Genomic DNA, 19,277 nt, shown 5'->3' with positions numbered 1-19,277 from the left:
AATCAAAAACCTTCCATCACGTTTAATCAAGTGTTAATGGTGTGAAACGTACAAAATTTGGATAGTATGGCTACAACTTAATTTGTTCACATTTACTCTATGGACAATTTTGTCTAAAGTGTTAAGCAAAATGATTATTTAAAGGTATTGACACAAAAGAAAAATGGGACATTCCTTATTAGTGATCTTCAAATTTCAAGTATGAGTATCATATAGTGAACTCTCTTTTTGTATGCCATGTAACTATAGTAATTATAACTAGCCATAATAACAATTAGTTTTATGATTTAGAAATATTTAATTGGATTAGTGGGACTATATAAGATGATAGCAAAACAACTTTTTTTGTCTTGTAATTAGAAAAATATAATATGTGTATTTTCTTCGTCTAATCTTACTCAATTATATTATAATATATTATCATTATAACTAAAATACAATTTTGATGGTCAAAATTCTACACATGTATATGATTTTATTTTATTTTTAATTTATTTATTTCTACCTTCTTGCAAGTATTTATTAAAGTTAATAATCAATAATTAATAGAATTATAATATTTTTATCTTTAAATATATTATTATTTTTAATAAAGAGGTAATACGTGCAACGCACGTAAACTCTGCTAGTCTATATAAAAGCAGAAGAGACATGTAAACAAAATCAATTAAAATATAATTAATTAAAGAGTTAATAGTCAGAAAATATACGAAGTTTCTCCAAATTTGCATTTTGGACATGACCTTTAAAATTAGCTCCAAAATACACGAACTATTGATTTTATTGCAATTTGCACACGGCGATAACTCCGACCATAATTAAAGTTGACCGGCAATGACATGGACTATACGCGTGACATTTTTATTGTAGGTGGCAATACACGTGGCATTTTAATTGATTTGGCAATACACATGTCATTTTTATTAAAAATAAAAATAAAATAAACAAAAAATCATCTCTCTCTCAGAATTTACAGCCGCATCCTCTCCTTGCTCAAGCTTCTCCACCACCGCCTGCCAGCTCTTCCACCAAAATTAGGCGTCGGACCTCAGACGCAACAACAAAACCCAACTCAATGGCGGCGGATCCGGAACCCTCCGCAGCTTCTTGGAAAAAGGCGGCAGATCTGAAACAAGACTCTCTCTCTCTCCCTCTCACGTTTTTTGTTTCCGACCATCTGTCCACTGCACCACCACTTCTCCTCTTTTTACCTCTGACCTCGCGCCGAAGTTGCAGAGGGAGAGAGGGAAGGAAAGGGAGATCGTTGACTGAGAGAGAGGGGTGGTTGTGGTTCTGGATTTGGGAATTTGCAAAATTGGCGGCGATTGTAGGGGATTTGGGGGTTTTGCAGAGTTGGCGGTGAATTGAAGGTGTAGGGCTCGGTGGTCGGCGACATTCGTAAACGGTTGTGGTGGAACGCAGCGGTTGGAGACAAGGCCACACTGTGCGGTGCGGTGGAGGTGGAAGTGGTGCTCGGCGTCTGAAAAAGGCGGTGGATCTGGGGCGCTGGCCTGAGCGGTGATGGCAGCAGGGTGTGTCGGGGTGGGGCAGAAGGTGGTGCTGGAGTGAGGAGAGAGGTGGGCGGAGAGGCAGTGCGTGGTGGCCGACGGACCGCGCGCTGACTGGAGACGGTGGAGAACAGAGGTTGGCTAAGGCAGACGGTGGCGTTCCATTTATTATTATTATTATTATTATTATTATTATTATTTAAAAGAGTTTGACAAAACGACGTTGTTTTACTACATTGGAAAAACGTTCACGTCAACAAAATCCGACAGTCACGTCACCACCGATCAAGGTGTTAGTCAACGTGGGTGCAATTTGCGATTAAATTAAAAAGTGATGTATTATGGGGTTATTTTTTAAGGTCATGTACAATATGCAAATTCAGTGAAAGTTCGTGTATTTTTCGGCTATTAACCCTTAATTAAAAGTTTGAAATTGTCGATTAGAAAGTAAACAAAAAATTTGATCAATCCAAAAAATAGGGAATCTCAACTTCTATCAACAAAAATATTTGAAATAGAGAATTTATTTTTAAAAACTAACTTACAAATCCATTTTAAATTAATCTCAAACTTTAATTATCATAAATTTCATATTTCACATTCGTTTTTCATTTATCATATGGAGTATCAAATAAAAATCTTATCACAATAGCTTCAAGAAAAAAAAATCTTATCACAATATTTAATATAAGATCTGAATTACATATATTATTCTTATATAAGATCTTATAAAATTAAAGATCTTATCACAATATATACAAGTTGTGATATATATATATATATATATATATATATATATATATATATAAAACTAGCGATAATATTGAAGTTTAAATCATAGCCGAAAAAGAATAATACTCCTTTCGTCCAAAAAGATAATTTTAAAAAATGGTTGAGTGTATTGTGAATGAAGAAATGGTCTCACTTAAAAGATAATATTATATTAATAATGATAATTAATTTGTATTGTGAATGTAGATAGGTGCCCAATATGTGATAAAAACGATAAATAAGTAAATTTATTGAGGATAACAAATTATGTTGTTCAAAAATTAGATTTTTTTTAATAAACATCCTAAAAAGATAAAAATTAATCTTTTTTTGTGAATAAAATAAATAAAAAGAATGATGGGAAGTGGTAAGGTTCAAAAAGAGGTTCAAATTTCAAAAGATGACTCATAACTCATAAGTCATTACAAAACCTTTCACATCAAATAATTTCCACAAAAAAGGTGCAGAGATGCGAAATAAAGTTGGTGGATAATTAATATTACTTTATTATTAGAACCATACTCCTTCCCATATTAAATATAATTAATTTATTTTCTGTACGTAAATAAAAAAATATATGTAAATTGAATAAAAGTGATAGGTATAACTTTTAAAAAATTAAATATTTTTTAGGGTTATGAGCCATTTTTAATGAGACGATCGAAAATGAAAAGTGAGCCGTGAGACGGAGAAAGTATAATTTAATATATGTAAACCTAAAAAAAAAAATACCACCTTTTAAAAGTATAGTGTTTAATAGTTCCTCTTTAAAACTAAATCTTTTGTATACCAAAATCTGTGAAAGGACTAATTTGATATCGAGATAGCGAGAGAGTTTGAGATCAGCGTGAGGACAATAATCATAAAGGCTATTTGGAGTTGCATGTTTAAGAGTGATCCATGAACGGTAGCCTTGTATGTAATCAACTGTTTGTTGACACGAGAGTGGGTATAAACTATCTTTAAGATTGTCTTAAGAGAATTTATCTTGGTTTATTTAATTGAATTTGTTGAATTATCTGAATCTATTGAAACCTTTACTTTGAGATAATTTATTTTTATTTGATTTTTCTCTGTCAGCTTGATTTATTTTCTTCCCAGTTATTTATTTTCTTTGTTAATAACAAACCCATCATCATCATCATCATCATCATCATCATCATCATCATCATCATTATCATTATTATTATTATTATTATTATTATTATTATTATTATTATTATTATTATTATTATTATTATTATTATACTGAATATCAATTTAGAATAACAATTAATTATAATCAATCTCTGTGGAATATGACCTTACTTGCTACTATACACAATTGCACCCATGCACTTACGGTGTGTTAAGAAATATATATAATATATATTTTTGTATAAAATAATAACACACGTTCTGTAAATATAAATAATGTACTTAGTAAATGTTGGTATTAGAGATGCAACAAATAATGGTTATGCATCTATCGCTCTGATGATATATTACTATTATCTGATGTTTCAATAAAAAGACATGATTTCAAACACTTACTCGTCATACTCTAACAACATCAACCATAATTCTTATTTGAAATTAAGAACGAGTAATAATTGTTCATACTCATATATTGTACAACATAAAAATTTTAAAATTTATATAATATTATTAAATAGTTAAATTTTAAATATAAAAGATTTTAAAATAATACTCCCTTCGTCCCATTTGTATTGGCCCCCTTGTCATTTTGGGTTGTTCCAATTGTATTGGTCTCTTTCTTAAAATAGCAAAAATAAGGGCTCTTAAGTGGACAAAAGTAAAACACTCCATCTACTTAACTCATAAATAAAGACTTTTTTAAACCACTAGGTGGGGTGTGTGTGTAGTTTGTATTATTTATAATGTAATTTCATCAAAAAAAAAAAGACTTTTTTAATTTTTGTGTTAAAAAATAAAGGGCTAATACAAATGGAATTGAAGGAGTATTTATTATTAAAAAATAATATTTATCGTGCATCGCAACACAAGGCAAGAAAAGTAGTTAGAAGTATAATAAGAGAAATTGTCCACTTTTTTATATATGAATGTTTAACGATGGGGCACACTTCAACATTCGATAGAGTATTGCATTAAATCCATGAAAACTTTAATGGATTTTGACAAGTCCTTCATCTTATCAACCATGATTTGTAAGCATGCATCATCATAACAACTTCTGCATGACGACTTTTATCTGACGTCAATTCTTAGAGGAATTGCAATGCATTTTCTGTTTCTTTAATGCGTTTTCTTGGAGGTGTTAAATGCTGGAAAATATATACTTTATATTCTTTTTATATTTTTATATACTTTATAAAAGAATTCATTTCAATTCATGATAATGTTTTTATATGGTAGTGATGTGACATATTTTTTCGTATTTTCCTCCTTCAAATCTTAAAAAAAATATGATTAATTTTTTTCACTTTTTTTTTTCATCTTTCATTTTCTCAGGATAAATTTATAATATTTTAATGAATTTATATGTTGCATGTTAAAATGAATGGGTTAATGCCGCTAAATACGTCAACTATTTTGCATTTTCGTGTTTGCATCAGTTTCAGAAAATCTGCCACATTGTACTCCAACTAAGCCTTGAAGCGATTTTTGTACTTCATGAAAATTTCCGACAAAATTGAAGCTGACTTGGCAGTCGAAAATGTCTACGTGTAATTAAATTTCGATAGTCAAAACGTCATCGTTTTGCTTCACGTTTATTTGAAATAATTAAGCATGAAACGGCGTCATTTTGCTCAAATTGAAATTAGGGTTCCTCATTTCTCACAAATTCAAATTAGGGCTCCAAATTTCCCCAAAGCTTCTTCACAAAGATTTCCCAAAAGCTTCAAATTCTCACCGTGTTTACGTCGGCGTCGCAATTGCTTGTCAGATAACTACCTATTTAGGCACGACTGATGGGAATCGAAGGGAACCACGGGGTAAAAGAATCGACAGGAACCACGACAAAATCGGACGAAAATAATCAATCAATCGACGAAAACCACGACGAGTTGACTGACGAAAATACAACGACGAGTTGCTGCAATTGACGACGACAAAATGGAATGTTGAAGAAGACAACTGGCGGCGTCGGATTTGATAGAGGAGGGAACGTGCGGTCTGGTGTTCTCGCGATGTGGGGTGCGGTCAGAGGCAACGTTGTCTCCTCGGCTACGGCGTGGTATCGTCGTTCGGCGCGGTTTGGTCTTCTCGAATCGGGGTAAAGTCTGCTTTGAAGGATTCAACGATGGAGGCGACGAGAGTTCTTGTGAAATGCCGTCGTTTAATACCAAGCAAAATGACGTCGTTTGACAACACATCATTTAATATTAAAAAAACACACACACGTACTGGCCACATCAACCATTCTAAGCCACATCATTTAATTTTTTTTTTCAAGATACATCATTTAAAATATTGACACGTAGATATAGTTAGTTCGCTAGAATACTTCGTCGAATGCAAAAATCACTTTTTTTTTAAAAAAAAATTGTTACAACCAAAGAAAGGAAAAAACTCACTCACACTCTAGCTCCTAGGGTGACTCGAACCCCCGACCTATTGGTTGGAGGGGAAGCGTCTTACCAACAGACTGCGCTTCATAACTTAGATGGGGTATACTGTAACAGATTTTCTGAATTTGATGCAAAATACGAAAATAAATTTTTTAAAGATATTTAGCGGCATTAACCCCTTAAAATATAGACTAGTTAAGAACCACAAACTTGACCTTTAGAGCATCCACAACAGATCTCTAAAAAATTTACTCCTAAAAATACTCCTAAAGTCTTCCCTAAATTATTTTTTACCCCTATTTTACAATTGCATATAACAGCTCTCCTATTTTTCATTATCTATTTTATAAATTTAGGATTAGATTTATGGGGGGTGTAAATTTAGGATTAAATTTGAGGGGAGTGTAAATTTTTTTGTGGGCCCAACTTAATATAGGTGATCTGTTGGATGATCATTTTATCTCACTTTTTATTATTTTAGCTCAAATTTAAAGTTATGATTACTTTTAAGAGATCTGTTGTGGATGCTTTTATGATTAGTTTGCTTGATAGTATAAGACGATGTTTGATATATTTGACTAGAATGTCTTGTATTGCATAAATTATTAATATTATGTTTGATTAAATATATTAAATTATCTGCTACATATATAAACTATATTAAAAAAGTGAAATTTTGGTATTTAATCTATTAATTTATGGTAACAAGATAAAATTATGATAGTTTAATTTATTAATATGGGCAAATAGCATCAAAATCCCGGTAGTTTCGCCCGTTTCACATTTTTTCCATAACTTAAAAATTTCTCGTTAAAATCCTTGACCTTAATCCCGATTCTTAATTTTCCCATAAAATTAATCGGCCCCTAAACTTATGCTGACATGGCTGTCGGAAATCCATGTAGGATTAAATTTTCGGTGAATCGTTGACTGTGTTTAAGTGAGAACATTAAACGTCGTCGTTTTAAATGAAATTAAGGTTTTTCAGAGATGATCAGCCCCTCTCCTCTCTCTTCTCCTCCGGCAGCCTCTCTCCCGCTAACCCTTCTCTCCTCTCTTCTCCTCCTGCCGCCACGGACAACACAAGCACGAGGCCACCACTGCTATAACTCTGGCGAGGAGTGTCGGCTTCGTCCTTCGTCTGTACTCCCTCAAACTAAAACACCCTCAGAATCTCCCTCTCTGTCCACTCCCATCCGCCCTTGGCTGGGCAGCAGCGACACCGCCGCCGCAGACCTCAGCCTTCCTCATCTCCCTTAACTCTGCCCCTAAGTCAGATGATGACACACAACCGTCGACCACCTTGTTCCCTCAACCAAACCAGACACCCTCCACAAGAAGCTCAGCAAAACGGCGAGAAAATGTTATTTTAAGGTCAAGGGAAAAACGAGAATCGCGCCAAACTTCAGGAATTTTGACGCTATTAGGTTAGATGCAAAACGACGTCGTTTAGCTTCTAATTACTCTACTCAGCATAAGTGTGCCACGTTGGTGACACGTCATCTAATTAATGGCCGGAAAACGTCACTAAGGGAAAAACGAGAATCGGAGCAACGATCATTGATTTTAATGAGAAATTTTTAGGTCATGGGAAAAATGCGAAACAGGCGAGAGATTTTGATACTATTTGCCCTATTAATAAATTAAAATATGATATAATTAATTAAGATATATATTATGTATTCCAATAAGAAGGTGATATATAAAATTGCAAAGATTTGTATAATTCATAATTTGATCATTATAGTTAGCACGATGGCAAGTGTACGTGTAGTTTAAAATCTCCAACAGAATTAATTTACATGCACAATTGCAACATAGTCTTCAAGGAAACTACTCCAGATACATTAGAAATTAGGGAACATAAATATTACTCGAATGTTGATTCACGCGTATAATTATTATTATCACGGGGCAACTTCGTAGATCGTACGTATACAAAGACTCGTCATCACACAAGTCTTTCTGTATTGTTTTGCAAGTATTTGGAAATTTGGTGGAAAATCATCTGCTGTGTCAGAATTTCAGGCTTAATTAATTGAGTCCATGTATTTCATGGAAATTTGCTATATAATTTTCAAGCCCGCATAATTAGAAGGCCGATTAGTTGGTAAGTTGGTTTGGCTAAACCGAACGTGGAGTGGATTGATTACCAAATTAGGTAACGCGTATTTGGGTATATAAAACCCCCCAGGAATCAGATGGGTTTTTGCTTTTGCACAAGGGTTTGGATTTGGAAGAAGCAACACACAATTGCATACATTTTCTTCGGTCAAAATCATGGGGCAATGCTTCTCTGACGTGAAAGGCGGTCAGCAGGCGGTTGGTGGTGTGGCCGGAGCCGCTATCGGCGGCGGCGCGGCGGATTCTGGCCCTAACGACGCCGTGGACTACTTCTTCAGGGCGAAAGGGGAACACAATCTTTGCACACAAATCGAGGTACAAGGAATTGGCGGACTATAAATATATACTTTCATGTAGCATTCACTGTTCATCAAAAGCATACACATTGCTAGAATATTAAATTTAAAGCTGGCTTCTATAGAATAAATTGTAACAAGCGATTTTCATGTCCCGACTCCCCACTCCCGACTTCAACTTGTATCGTGGAAGGGGCCACTTAATTATATTACTCCCTTCGTCTTATTAAAAGTAGTACTACTATGTATTTTATTAATGAAAAAAATCAACTTTTACCAGGGATTAGTCAATCAAAGCTATTGGAAAAGCAAAGCTTACAAGCGCCCTATCATTTTTAATCAAGTTACATATTTTTTTTAATTTTCGTGTCGAAAAATTTTGAGCCTCTTAAAACAGAGTAAGTATGATTTTCGGTTCATCTTCCTAGAAGCTCACTTTAGGAATAAATTAAACCTTGGTGTTTAGCTTGTGACAAGCTTACAAGCATATTGGACATCTACAGTTAGCTACACGGGGTATGTTGATCATAAAGGCTCTCTATATAATACTAGTCCTTTGACTCCTTTCGCCGCGTCACCGAAGAATATGTTCAATTTACTTTTTTTCGTCCCATAAGAATATGCATAATTTATGTTTCATTTCAACATTGTTTATAACTTTATCAATATGATTCATCATTATTTCTTCACTCCACTCATAGAAGTGGATCATTTTCTCAACTCACAAAACACTAGCCTAATACTTATTAAAATCTGTACCAAACAAACTAGACATACCATTTCGGAACGGAGTGAGTACTTGTTATCCTCGTCAACTCCTATCGGTTGACTTCTACAGCTACTTTAGTTTTTGCATGGATGCTAGTCAATGTTTACGTCTGCATGCTCCATTGTCTTTACTTACTTTTTAAACGTTAATTTTCAAGATTACACTAGCAAGACTAAAGAATACAATGAGATGAAAATCTCTTTTGGGCTCTCTCTCTCTCATATTCATTTCTTTTGTTGGAGCGTTTCTACCTTGATTTTTCTCGTCAGCACATGATTCAGATTACATATAAATAGAGGCTTGTTTGGCTCCTTTGACTGTTCATACATTAGGCTGACGTTGTTCATTGAATGAAGTCAGGGAAATTGTAGAACTTAGACATTAATTGCCTTGAGATATGAGGGAAACGGGATGGGATGCTTCGGAGTGTTGACGTACTCTCATAACTTCCTAAGCTGGTTCTTTTCACATTTTGAAGACAATCATTATAATATTAAAAACAAAGAGCTCCCTTCAATCATCAAAATAATTATTGGAAAAGTGATAGTTGAACCTCGGTGAAGGACTTACTTTTATCTCATTTCATCTGTTGTTTACTTTTATCTCATTTCATCTGTTGTTTGCATCTGATCTTGGTAGTCACTCATGAGATGTAACATTTTGTTAATTTATTCTTATTTGCAGTTGTCTCTATCAGCTTCAAAGCTTCTTGATCTCGATGTTGTATCAAAGGTAAAAGAATAGCTTGAGTAGGATCTTGGGACGTGGTATCTATCTTACTTTTCATGTTTAAAGTCGTTTACTCGCACATTGACTTGTATTCTATGCCTAGGTCAATGTTTCAGCTGTCTTTATTCTTTTGTAGATGATACAGTTTCTTTTCTTTTTCCCTTCCCCTTTTGTTTAACTATGTATTGAAATGCTGCATGCATGGATTCCTATTGCCATTCTGATCTAGTAAGGTCCATCTCCATAAGTTAAAAAGCGATTAACTTAATTCATAAAGATCGGTTATCTGTTTCTCTATCTCAAAAATTAATGAACTGGATAATTACTTTTTGCATGAACAAAGAAGATCTTAAAATATAAATTGAGGTTAGGAAAACAATCATACAAGTTATAACGTAGAGTTTAACTTATTCCAGATCATGGCTTACTTATAAGTTATTTTCCATATATCAAATCTTGATCAACTGTTTACTGACCATATTTTTTCTAAAGTAGTTGCTTATAAATAATTTTAAGATGAAACTTTTTCTTTATTTCAGAGTGATCCTATGGCAGTGGTCTACATGAAGAGACGGGATGGGAAGCTTGATGAACTTGGCCGCACTGAAGTAATACTGAACAATCTAGACCCTACTTGGATTCATAAGATACATATCACATATCAATTTGAGATTATTCAAACGCTAATGTAAGTGAATCACTCGTCTGATTCTTTTCCTTTAAGATCTGCTCCTCATCTTTCTTTTCAATCTAATTACCTAAACTAGTTGTATTGACCTTAATCATCTTCTTTTCCAGTTTTCACGTGTATGATGTCGACTCTAAATATCATAATATACCTGTGAAGGTATGATGTATTTCCTGCTTGTCATTTTGGTGAATCTAAGATTATGCCAAGTCACTTAATGTCAAAAACAGTTTCAAATTTCCCTTATATTCATGCTTGATTCTTCACTCGGTTGGAAATACACATAAATTTTCCACTCATTTAGACAGTAGACCAAAATCGTTAATTTCAAATTATTTGGTAAATTTTCAGATGCTGAAATTGCAAGATCAAGATTTCCTTGGTGAAGCTACTTGTGTTGTCTCTCAGGTGAGTTCTTTTTCCATTTTTGTTAGATTATGTTGTTCAATTGTGCATGTGGACACAGGACACCTCTATGTGCCCTTTTCAGTTCTAGAGTTTCTTCTCATTTCTAGGAAGGTTTAATCCACCTTTTACTGCCTGTTTTGCCTTATAACTATCCATTTGGAGTAATTTGAGGCATAATTTCTTCCCTATCAAATTTCCATGGCAGATTGTTACTAAACGAAACCGGAGTTTGACCTTGAATCTCCATAATAGAAATGGAATATGTTCGGGAAATTTGGGGACAATAACTGTCCGTGCAGAGGAAACTGTTGCTTCAAGGAATGCCGTCGAGCTTGAATTTCGTTGTTCAGCTCTAGAAAACAAAGATACGTTCTCCACAAGTGTATGTATCTTCGGATCCACAGTTCTTGGCAAATGATAAACTACCATTTCAAAAAATTTGTTTCACTCAATTTCTTATAACTTGATTTTCAGGATCCTTTCTTAAGAATCTCCAGAGCTTCTGAGAGTGGAGGTTATATTCCTATTTGCAAGACTGAAGTCGTGAACAACAACTTGAATCCAACTTGGAAACCAATGTGTCTAACCATGCAACAGTTCATGAGCAAGGTAACTATTATTACTTGATGACTGCATTTCAGGGACAAGGCAAAAAATACCTTGTACTCATGTATTCCTTCATGTATATGTTTGATCTCTATAGTTATATGGCATTTGATTCCTATTTATCTGTCATAAGCGTATGCAATCTTTAATGTTTACTTTCCACTCGATTCATAAATCTTCAAACAAACCAGGAATTATAAAAAGTTTACAACTTGTCGATTAGGTGTCAATTTCCTATCCGACTCTTTACTCTTCTGATTCGATCAATGCATTCTGCAGGAGAACCCGTTGGTGATTGAGTGCTTTGATTTCAATACCAGTGGAAATCATGTTCTAATCGGGTAACTATATCTCTATTCGTCTTGCTGCTACATTCATATAATGTATTTTCACCTCTTCCCCCGCTGGTGTAAATTGTAATTGTGTGCATCATCTCCTTTGTCAAACAGAAAATTGCAGAAATCAATAGCAGAACTTGAAGTCCTTCACCAAAGTAGATCTGGTGCAAATTTCATCTCACCACCTTCTAAATTCAGACGCCATGAAAAGGTCTTCATTCTCCCCAAGTTTCTGTATCTGCACAGCGGTTGCAACTTGTTCTCATTTCTTACATGTGCACATCCAGGTTATGAAGAGTCAAATTTTTGTCAATCGGTTTGTCGAGAAACAACTGTATAGCTTTCTTGACTACATCTCCAGTGGATTTGAACTCAGTTTCATGGTTGCTGTTGACTTCACTGGTATGCAATTTGATTTTCCATTCCGAAATGCCCCTCTTTCCTATTTAATAGTGCAACCTGAATTAGTGCATGTATATATCTTCAGCTTCCAATGGAAATCCCAGAAGTCTAGATTCTCTGCATTACATTGATCATTCAGGCCGCCTAAATGCCTACCAGCAGGTAACAATCTCAACAGTTATGGCTAATTTAGTATTGTAGAATGGGGCTCCAAAATGAACTTTCCCAACCTTTTCAATTCTACATTTAAGACTATGCTGGGTGGTATTCAAGAATCGAAAGACATCTTAGGTTCTAAATCGGAAAGCACCTATCCGATCATTGGACATAGTTATTCGCCTAGAATTCTTGATTGTAAACTCCATCAACTTATAATTATATGTATGCACGTAAACATGTGCATGTATTTGTTTGCTATATAATATATGAATACTATATCTATATTTATAATCTGTATGTTGCTAAAAACTCATTGCAGGCTATAATGGAGGTCGGGGAGGTGATACAGTTCTATGATTCAGACAGACGCTTTCCTGCTTGGGGATTTGGTGGAAAAACACCAAATGGTTCAATATCTCATTGTTTTAACTTAAATGGAAGCCCAACTGATTTTGAGGTAAATATAGTGTCTATTTAGTTGATGGATCACAGGTTCTCCTTATTGTTTGCAAAGACATTCAACGTCTACTGCAGATGAGCACATGAGGCCACTGCTCTTAAAACTATCTAAAACGGACTATTTATCATCCTGAACATTTGGAAAATGCTGAATAACCCAACCTGAAGTTCTTATGACCATTAGTAGTACTGGTTGGAGTATCGCGTCATAGTCTTATTTGTCTATTTGCCGCAGGTTGAAGGCGTTGAAGGTATCATGGCTGCGTACACGTCTGCTCTACACAACGTCGGTCTCTCTGGACCTACACTGTTTGGCCAAGTCATAAACAAGGCTGCAGATATTGCCGGTCACTCTCTTTCTTGCAACCAAGCCAAGTATTATGTCCTCTTGATTATAACAGTAAGCACTGAGGAAATTAAACACTAATGGCCACTTGCCAAATTGTGTTGTTATATTCAATTCTTGGTAATAATTAAACTTCAACTCTGTAGGACGGTGTGGTTTCTGATCTTCAAGAAACCATAAATTCTGTGGTGAGGGCATCTGACTTACCCCTATCAATCCTCATCGTTGGAGTTGGAAATGCAGATTTCAAGGAAATGGAGGTATGTCTCAAACCTCATCCTTAAAAGCGATGGAGTTTCTTGTATTTATTAAGAATGCTATAGGCCTCACATTTTTTGGATTTCCAACTTTGTTGCTTGAGATTCTTGATGCTGACAATGGACGTCGATTAGAGAGCAGTAGTGGAAGGATAGCAACGCGTGACATTGTTCAATTCGTTCCAATGCGTGAAGTGCTTGGTGAGTATATGTGAAATGCTAGAAAGATGTAAGCTGAAAATATAATAGATTATCTAAACCTTGGTTGGTTTTGTGCAGCGGGGCAAATCTCTGTGGTTCAAGCTCTTCTCGAAGAACTGCCGTCTCAGTTTCTGAGTTACATGCGTTGTAGAGATGTTAAGCCTCTTAATGTTTCTTAGTTCAAGGATCAAATTCAAAACCAAACTACTCTACTGATCTTTGCATTTTATAGCTTCTTTTGATTTTCATGGAGTTGTTGTAGTTAGTTTTGTAATTATATTTTCGTTTATATGTAAAAGAGATTGATATTATCTCAAGATGGTCAAGTTTCCTGAGAGAGAGAAAGTGAATGCATGAGAAAGGGAAAAAGGAATCTTGTACAGAATATTGATTTTTTTGGACATATTTGATAGTAGATGCTTCACACTTTTCTCTTTAGTCTTTACACCCTTTATTCTAGATAATGTTTTTTGTTTTCAGAAAGCTGTGAGGCATTCATCCATCCTTCTATCTCTTCACCTAATTTTTGCCAAACAACAAGAAAGGATATGAAAATTAAATGATTTTATACTGCCGGTATTCATTTATCTAATGTTTTCCAATAATTTAAAAAATCAGGATGAAAAGAAAGGATAAAAAACCTCAAATCAGGAATATCCTGGTGGGGGGAGCGAACTTTTAAGCAAAAGCCAACTACGTGGCACAAGATGATTGGATTCTTTTTTCCGAAAGCCTCACTAAAAATCTTTTTTCGTGTCCGAACATTATTATCTACGGCTGAGATTGAGCTGCATCATACATTTGCCTGAAAAAGTGCCATATGGCCCCCATTTAACTAAAGAAGAAATAAAATAAAAAAACGCCACGTCACTCTCAGCTTTCCTTCCCCCCATCCCCATGTACTATTCTCCCTCTCTCCTCTCCCATCACTGAAACACCCACAAACTCTCTTCACAACACCAGTTGGGAAATCCTGTCAGCTCGCCACTCCTCAAACTCAAGCCCCTCTATCTGTAAGTCACACACCTCCCTGATCTCATTTAAAGATAATTTGTGCTTTTATATTTGTCTTTTCCTTTGTTTTGAACTAAATTAATAATTCTTGAAAAGCAACATGCATTTTTTCTTGGTTTTGAGCAAGTGGGCTGCATGCTTAGTAAAATTACTTTCAAGGGTATGCAGAGCTTCCCTTGTGTTTGTTGGTATTTGGCCTTTGGGTTGTGAGGTTTTCTATTCTCAAAGTTGTGGCTTTTCTCTTGTTACTCTCTGAGGTGACAATCAGTGTTTGCTTGATTTTGATTTTTGTTTATTTTCCTTCACTTGTTCATTGTATTACTTGGTAGTCTCGTTACTCGTGAATTGGAATTTGAGGCTTTGTTTTATTGATATTGTTTCAAGCAGATAAATAGCAATTTTAGAAATTATGCGGTGTTGCAGCATGTTTGTTAGCTAGTGTTCTTTCCTTTTGTTGGAGCATGGTTTGTGAGTGTTATATCTGGTTTGGGTGGTCTCAATTAGTATGATGTTTTAAGTAAAATGAAATTCAAATCACAGAGAAAAAAGAGCACAGTGATGATCATGAGAGGAAGGAAGTGAAAATAGCTGACTTTTGTTTTGTAGAATATGGCGGACAAGAGTAGTGTGGGGACTCGTCGCGTTGCTCTCAATGAGAGGATTCTTTCTTCTATGTCAAGGAGATCAGTTGCTGCTCATCCTTGGCATGACTTGGAAATTGGTTAGAGCTTTCATAAGCTTTATCAATTATTGTTGTTCATATTTTGTAGAGCTAATCTGAGTATCATTTTAGAAATGGTGGATGATGTTTATGTTGTGCAAGAATGTATATCTAATGTTTCTTGTTCTACGATGCTGTCATTCTTTCCACCGTTAGCTTCACTGTTTACATTTTTTTCAGAAAGAGTTGTTCGCATGTTTTTGATACTTGGTTTTATGTTGCAGGGCCAGGAGCACCAGCAGTATTCAATTGTGTGAGTGGTTTCTTCTAATTGCATATATACCTCATATATTTTCGAGATTGCACCAAAAAAGAGACTTCCTTAGTTTAGGAAATGCATCAAATTATGTGAAAGATTCATAGTATATCAGAAGTCCATATGCATCACTTCAGGAAATGCATCAAATTCGGTTGTTATGCTTCTCAGCTTCTTCACTTTTTTCCATTCTGAAAAAAAAATCATAATAAAATAGTTGACTCTTTTTTATTTGCACTTATTGTCCGAGTCATCTAATATAGTTTTCTATTCGTTATATTTTGTGATGATGATGCATATATTTCTCATAACATATCAAAGCCTTTTGATCTTAGTTCTACTTTGCACAAGTTGAACATCTGATCAATCAAAGCAACTTCGCAGGTGATTGAAATTGGAAAAGGAAGCAAAGTAAAATATGAGCTTGACAAAACCAGTGGCCTTATCAAAGTGAGAAATTCCTTCCCTTTTATAATTTCTATGCTCTTACATGGGGAAAGACAAGTAGACAACTAATGAATATGATTTCAGAAACTGTAATTGGATGAAAAATATAGCTAGTTAAGATACCACAGGTTGTGATACCACAGGTTGTGGTTCATGTATAAAATCTAGGTGTAATCCATATTCTGTATTCATGGCTTTACATGTGTATCCAACATCTATATACCTTGAATGTGTAAAACTCTTCACCCTTTGATTGTGTTGTCGATCTTACATCTCCCTTTGCAGTATAAGTTGGTGATACATTTTGTGTATTTTCTACTTATTAATGATCTGCTGCTAGTTTCCTTCTTCTGGTTTGAATTTGTGCAGCAGGGCTCTCATCATCTGGTATTAATATATACATGCAAGAGCATACTGTATTACTATTTCCTCTTGACAGCTCTTACTTTCTTTTTGTCAAAACATGAAATAGAATAGCAACAAAGAGGTGCATATAGACTAGCTAGAGAACAAACCTTGATCTACTAGAAGTAGGAAATCTACCACACAACAATGTCCTCTCGTGTCGCTTAATTCTTGAATAAAGTCAGGTTTTATGCTTTGCTCCAATTTAGGAAACAACTGATGATTTTACAGGTGGATAGAGTTCTCTACTCGTCCGTTGTATATCCACACAACTATGGTTTTGTTCCACGAACCCTTTGTGAAGACAATGACCCCATCGATGTTTTGGTGCTGATGCAGGTTCCAGCTTCCAACTTCTTATTTGCTGTGAGATTGCTATATTGAGTTGTGAAACTGTTAATACTTGTTTCTTTTTCGTACGCAGGAACCTGTTCTTCCCGGTACTTACCTCCGTGCTCGTGCCATTGGCTTGATGCCAATGATAGATCAGGTAACTATCTCTTTCTTTCAGTAGCTTATTAATACATCAAACTTATCATTGAAGAACCATTCGACAGGGCGAGAGGGACGACAAAATCATTGCAGTATGCGCTGACGACCCTGAGTTCCGCCATTATCAGGACATAAACGAGCTCCCTCCTCACCGTCTAGCTGAAATTCGCCGCTTCTTTGAGGACTGTATCCTTTCCAAAGTATTAACTGCTTATAGGGTGTGCAATTGCAAATAAGCAAGTAGTTTCCATGACTTGTAATGAAACAGATAAAAAGAATGAGAACAAGTCAGTTGCAGTGGAAGACTTCCTCCCTGCTGAAACAGCAATTGATGCTATCAAATACTCAATGTGAGTATGAAAATCATTTATATTATATATCTCGAAAATGAAGATTATATTTACCCGTATTTGGTGGGTTGCAGGGATCTTTACGCGTCCTACATTGTGGAGAACTTGAGGCAGTGATTGGTGTAGAGGCAGCTGATGATGGGCTTAAACAAACTCTTTTATTCTTCTTTGTATCAATCTGCATCAGTCCGTTGTGATGGAAACGGGAAACTATTTGTTTTGTAATATTCCGTTTTAACTAACAAATAAACCAGATTAAGCCCCTCACCTACCCTCACTTTCTCCAATTTTGGCTCCATTTCTCTATTATATAGCGCATTACGAGCCTACTAAAACATGAAACTCAAATTTAATTCAATTACTAAAAATCATAATGCCATTTGATAAAAATAATTTCACCATAATTATGAAATAACAATTTAGTATAATTCAGGGATAAGCAATATTGTACTGTTTTTTTTAGACGACAATTTGATAGTGATTTTATAGCTTATAAATTACTATGATTTTATAGCTTATAAACTATATGTGTGTATATTTATATATCACAAAAATTTGGGTACAATCGGGTTGATCTGCACCCAAATTAGTACTCCATCCGTCCACCAAAGATATGTCACTTTACTTTCGGCACAAGTTTTAATAAAATGTGAGTGAAGTTAGTAGTGAAGTAAGGGTCTCACTTTAAATGTGAGTGAAATGATGTGGACCCTACTACTAAAAATGGATGTGACATATTTATTTGTGGACGGACGAAAAAGGAAATTGTGGCATACCTTTGGTGGACGGAAGGAGTATTATTTATAAGGTTCGGGTCAATATACGGGTTCAGATCAGGTGCGGGTCAAGGTCCAAGTGAGTGTGCAATCCGATTGTACGGTACATCCAATTATACACAATACGACCTCTTTATATGCAATTTTATAATAAGAAAGAAAAAGGGGAAAAATAATTGGAGTGTGTTATAAACTAGAGAGAAACGAGAGAATAGAGAAGAGAATATGTATTAAGCTAGTCGAAGGAAAAAGAGTACAACTGCTTCCCCTGTACTTGAGATCATTGAATATCTTTGAGTCGACACATGCCGATCTCTTGTACCAACTTTCTGAATGTCGATGTTGGTAATACCTTGGTGAATAAGTCCGCCAGATTTTCACTTGAGCGAATTTGTTGCACATCGATATCGCCACCCTTTTGAAGGTCGTGTGTGTAGAAGAGCTTGGGAGAAATATGCTTCGTCCTATCGCCTTTAATGTATCCTTCCTTGAGTTGCGCGATGCAAACAACATTATCTTAATATAAAATAGTTGGTTTGGCCTTTGATAAAGCTAACCCACACGACTCTTGAATATGACTCGTCACATTTCTCAGCCATACACATTCTCGACTTGTTTCGTGGATTGCAATGATTTCAGAATGATTTGAGGATGTTGCAGTCAAGGTTTGCTTCACAGACTTCCATGATATTGCAGTTCTACCACATGTGAAAACATATTTAGTTTGTGACTTAGCTTCATGTGGATCGAATAAAAATATTCCTGCATCCGAGTACCCCACTAGAGTATTATCAGTCTTGATAATATAATTTAAGTTCAATGGTACCCCTTTAGATAATGTAGAATGTGCTTAACACCATTCCAATGTCTCAAAGTGGGTGCAGCGCTAAATCTTGCTAGAAGATTGACATAAAAAGTTATATCTGATCTAGTATTATTAGCCAGAAAGTCAACGCTCCAATTGCACTTAGATATGGTACTTCAGGACCAAGTATTGTTTCACCCTCTTCAATTGGTCGAAATGGATATTTCTTAGTATCAATAGATCTAACGACCATTGGTGATGCTAATGAATGTGCATTATCCATGTAAAATCGTTTTAACACTTTTTCTGTGTATGTGGATTGATGGATAAACGTTCCTCCACGGATACGTTCCATTTGCAAACCAAGACAAAACTTTGTCTTTCCCAAATCTTTCATCTCAATTCTTTCTTCAAATA

General features: G+C 35.1%; 2 protein-coding genes across 2 annotated transcripts; both read left to right on the top strand.

Annotated features, from left to right (window-relative positions):
- The first annotated feature begins 7,634 nt into the window (after nt 1-7,634).
- Nucleotides 7,635-14,032, top strand: LOC131004648 (protein BONZAI 3). Its single transcript, XM_057931348.1, has 16 exons — nt 7,635-8,251; nt 9,686-9,733; nt 10,270-10,418; nt 10,529-10,577; nt 10,770-10,826; nt 11,032-11,208; nt 11,301-11,435; nt 11,712-11,773; nt 11,882-11,981; nt 12,058-12,172; nt 12,258-12,334; nt 12,651-12,788; nt 13,026-13,190; nt 13,283-13,396; nt 13,498-13,594; nt 13,673-14,032. Exons 1-16 carry the CDS (start codon nt 8,093-8,095, stop codon nt 13,771-13,773), a joined length of 1,743 nt encoding a protein of 580 aa, XP_057787331.1. The 5' UTR covers nt 7,635-8,092; the 3' UTR covers nt 13,774-14,032.
- Nucleotides 14,033-14,368: 336 nt separating this feature from the next.
- On the top strand, nt 14,369-17,566 carry LOC131004649 (soluble inorganic pyrophosphatase 4-like). The gene is made up of 9 exons (XM_057931350.1): nt 14,369-14,607; nt 15,215-15,329; nt 15,554-15,582; nt 15,970-16,035; nt 16,669-16,776; nt 16,862-16,927; nt 16,995-17,115; nt 17,198-17,279; nt 17,354-17,566. Exons 2-9 carry the CDS (start codon nt 15,218-15,220, stop codon nt 17,394-17,396), a joined length of 627 nt encoding a protein of 208 aa, XP_057787333.1. The 5' UTR covers nt 14,369-14,607; nt 15,215-15,217; the 3' UTR covers nt 17,397-17,566.
- The last annotated feature ends 1,711 nt before the right edge of the window (nt 17,567-19,277 follow it).

This window comes from Salvia miltiorrhiza, unplaced genomic scaffold (genome assembly GCF_028751815.1).
Source record: "Salvia miltiorrhiza cultivar Shanhuang (shh) unplaced genomic scaffold, IMPLAD_Smil_shh original_scaffold_447, whole genome shotgun sequence".
NCBI classification, from domain to species: Eukaryota; Viridiplantae; Streptophyta; class Magnoliopsida; order Lamiales; family Lamiaceae; genus Salvia; species Salvia miltiorrhiza.
This window is presented reverse-complemented; position numbering and strand designations above follow the sequence as displayed.

Bases quoted from the DNA above. Each gene is read 5' to 3' on its own strand.
- LOC131004648 (XM_057931348.1), top strand. From the start codon at position 8,093: ATGGGGCAATGCTTCTCTGACGTGAAAGGCGGTCAGCAGGCGGTTGGT. The intron at 12,335-12,650 runs GTAACAATCTCA...AACTCATTGCAG, and splicing joins GCCTAAATGCCTACCAGCAG to GCTATAATGGAGGTCGGGGA. The intron at 13,191-13,282 runs GTAAGCACTGAG...TCAACTCTGTAG, and splicing joins ATGTCCTCTTGATTATAACA to GACGGTGTGGTTTCTGATCT.
- LOC131004649 (XM_057931350.1), top strand. From the start codon at position 15,218: ATGGCGGACAAGAGTAGTGTGGGGACTCGTCGCGTTGCTCTCAATGAG. The intron at 16,036-16,668 runs GTGAGAAATTCC...ATGATTTTACAG, and splicing joins AAACCAGTGGCCTTATCAAA to GTGGATAGAGTTCTCTACTC. The intron at 16,777-16,861 runs GTTCCAGCTTCC...TTTCGTACGCAG, and splicing joins ATGTTTTGGTGCTGATGCAG to GAACCTGTTCTTCCCGGTAC.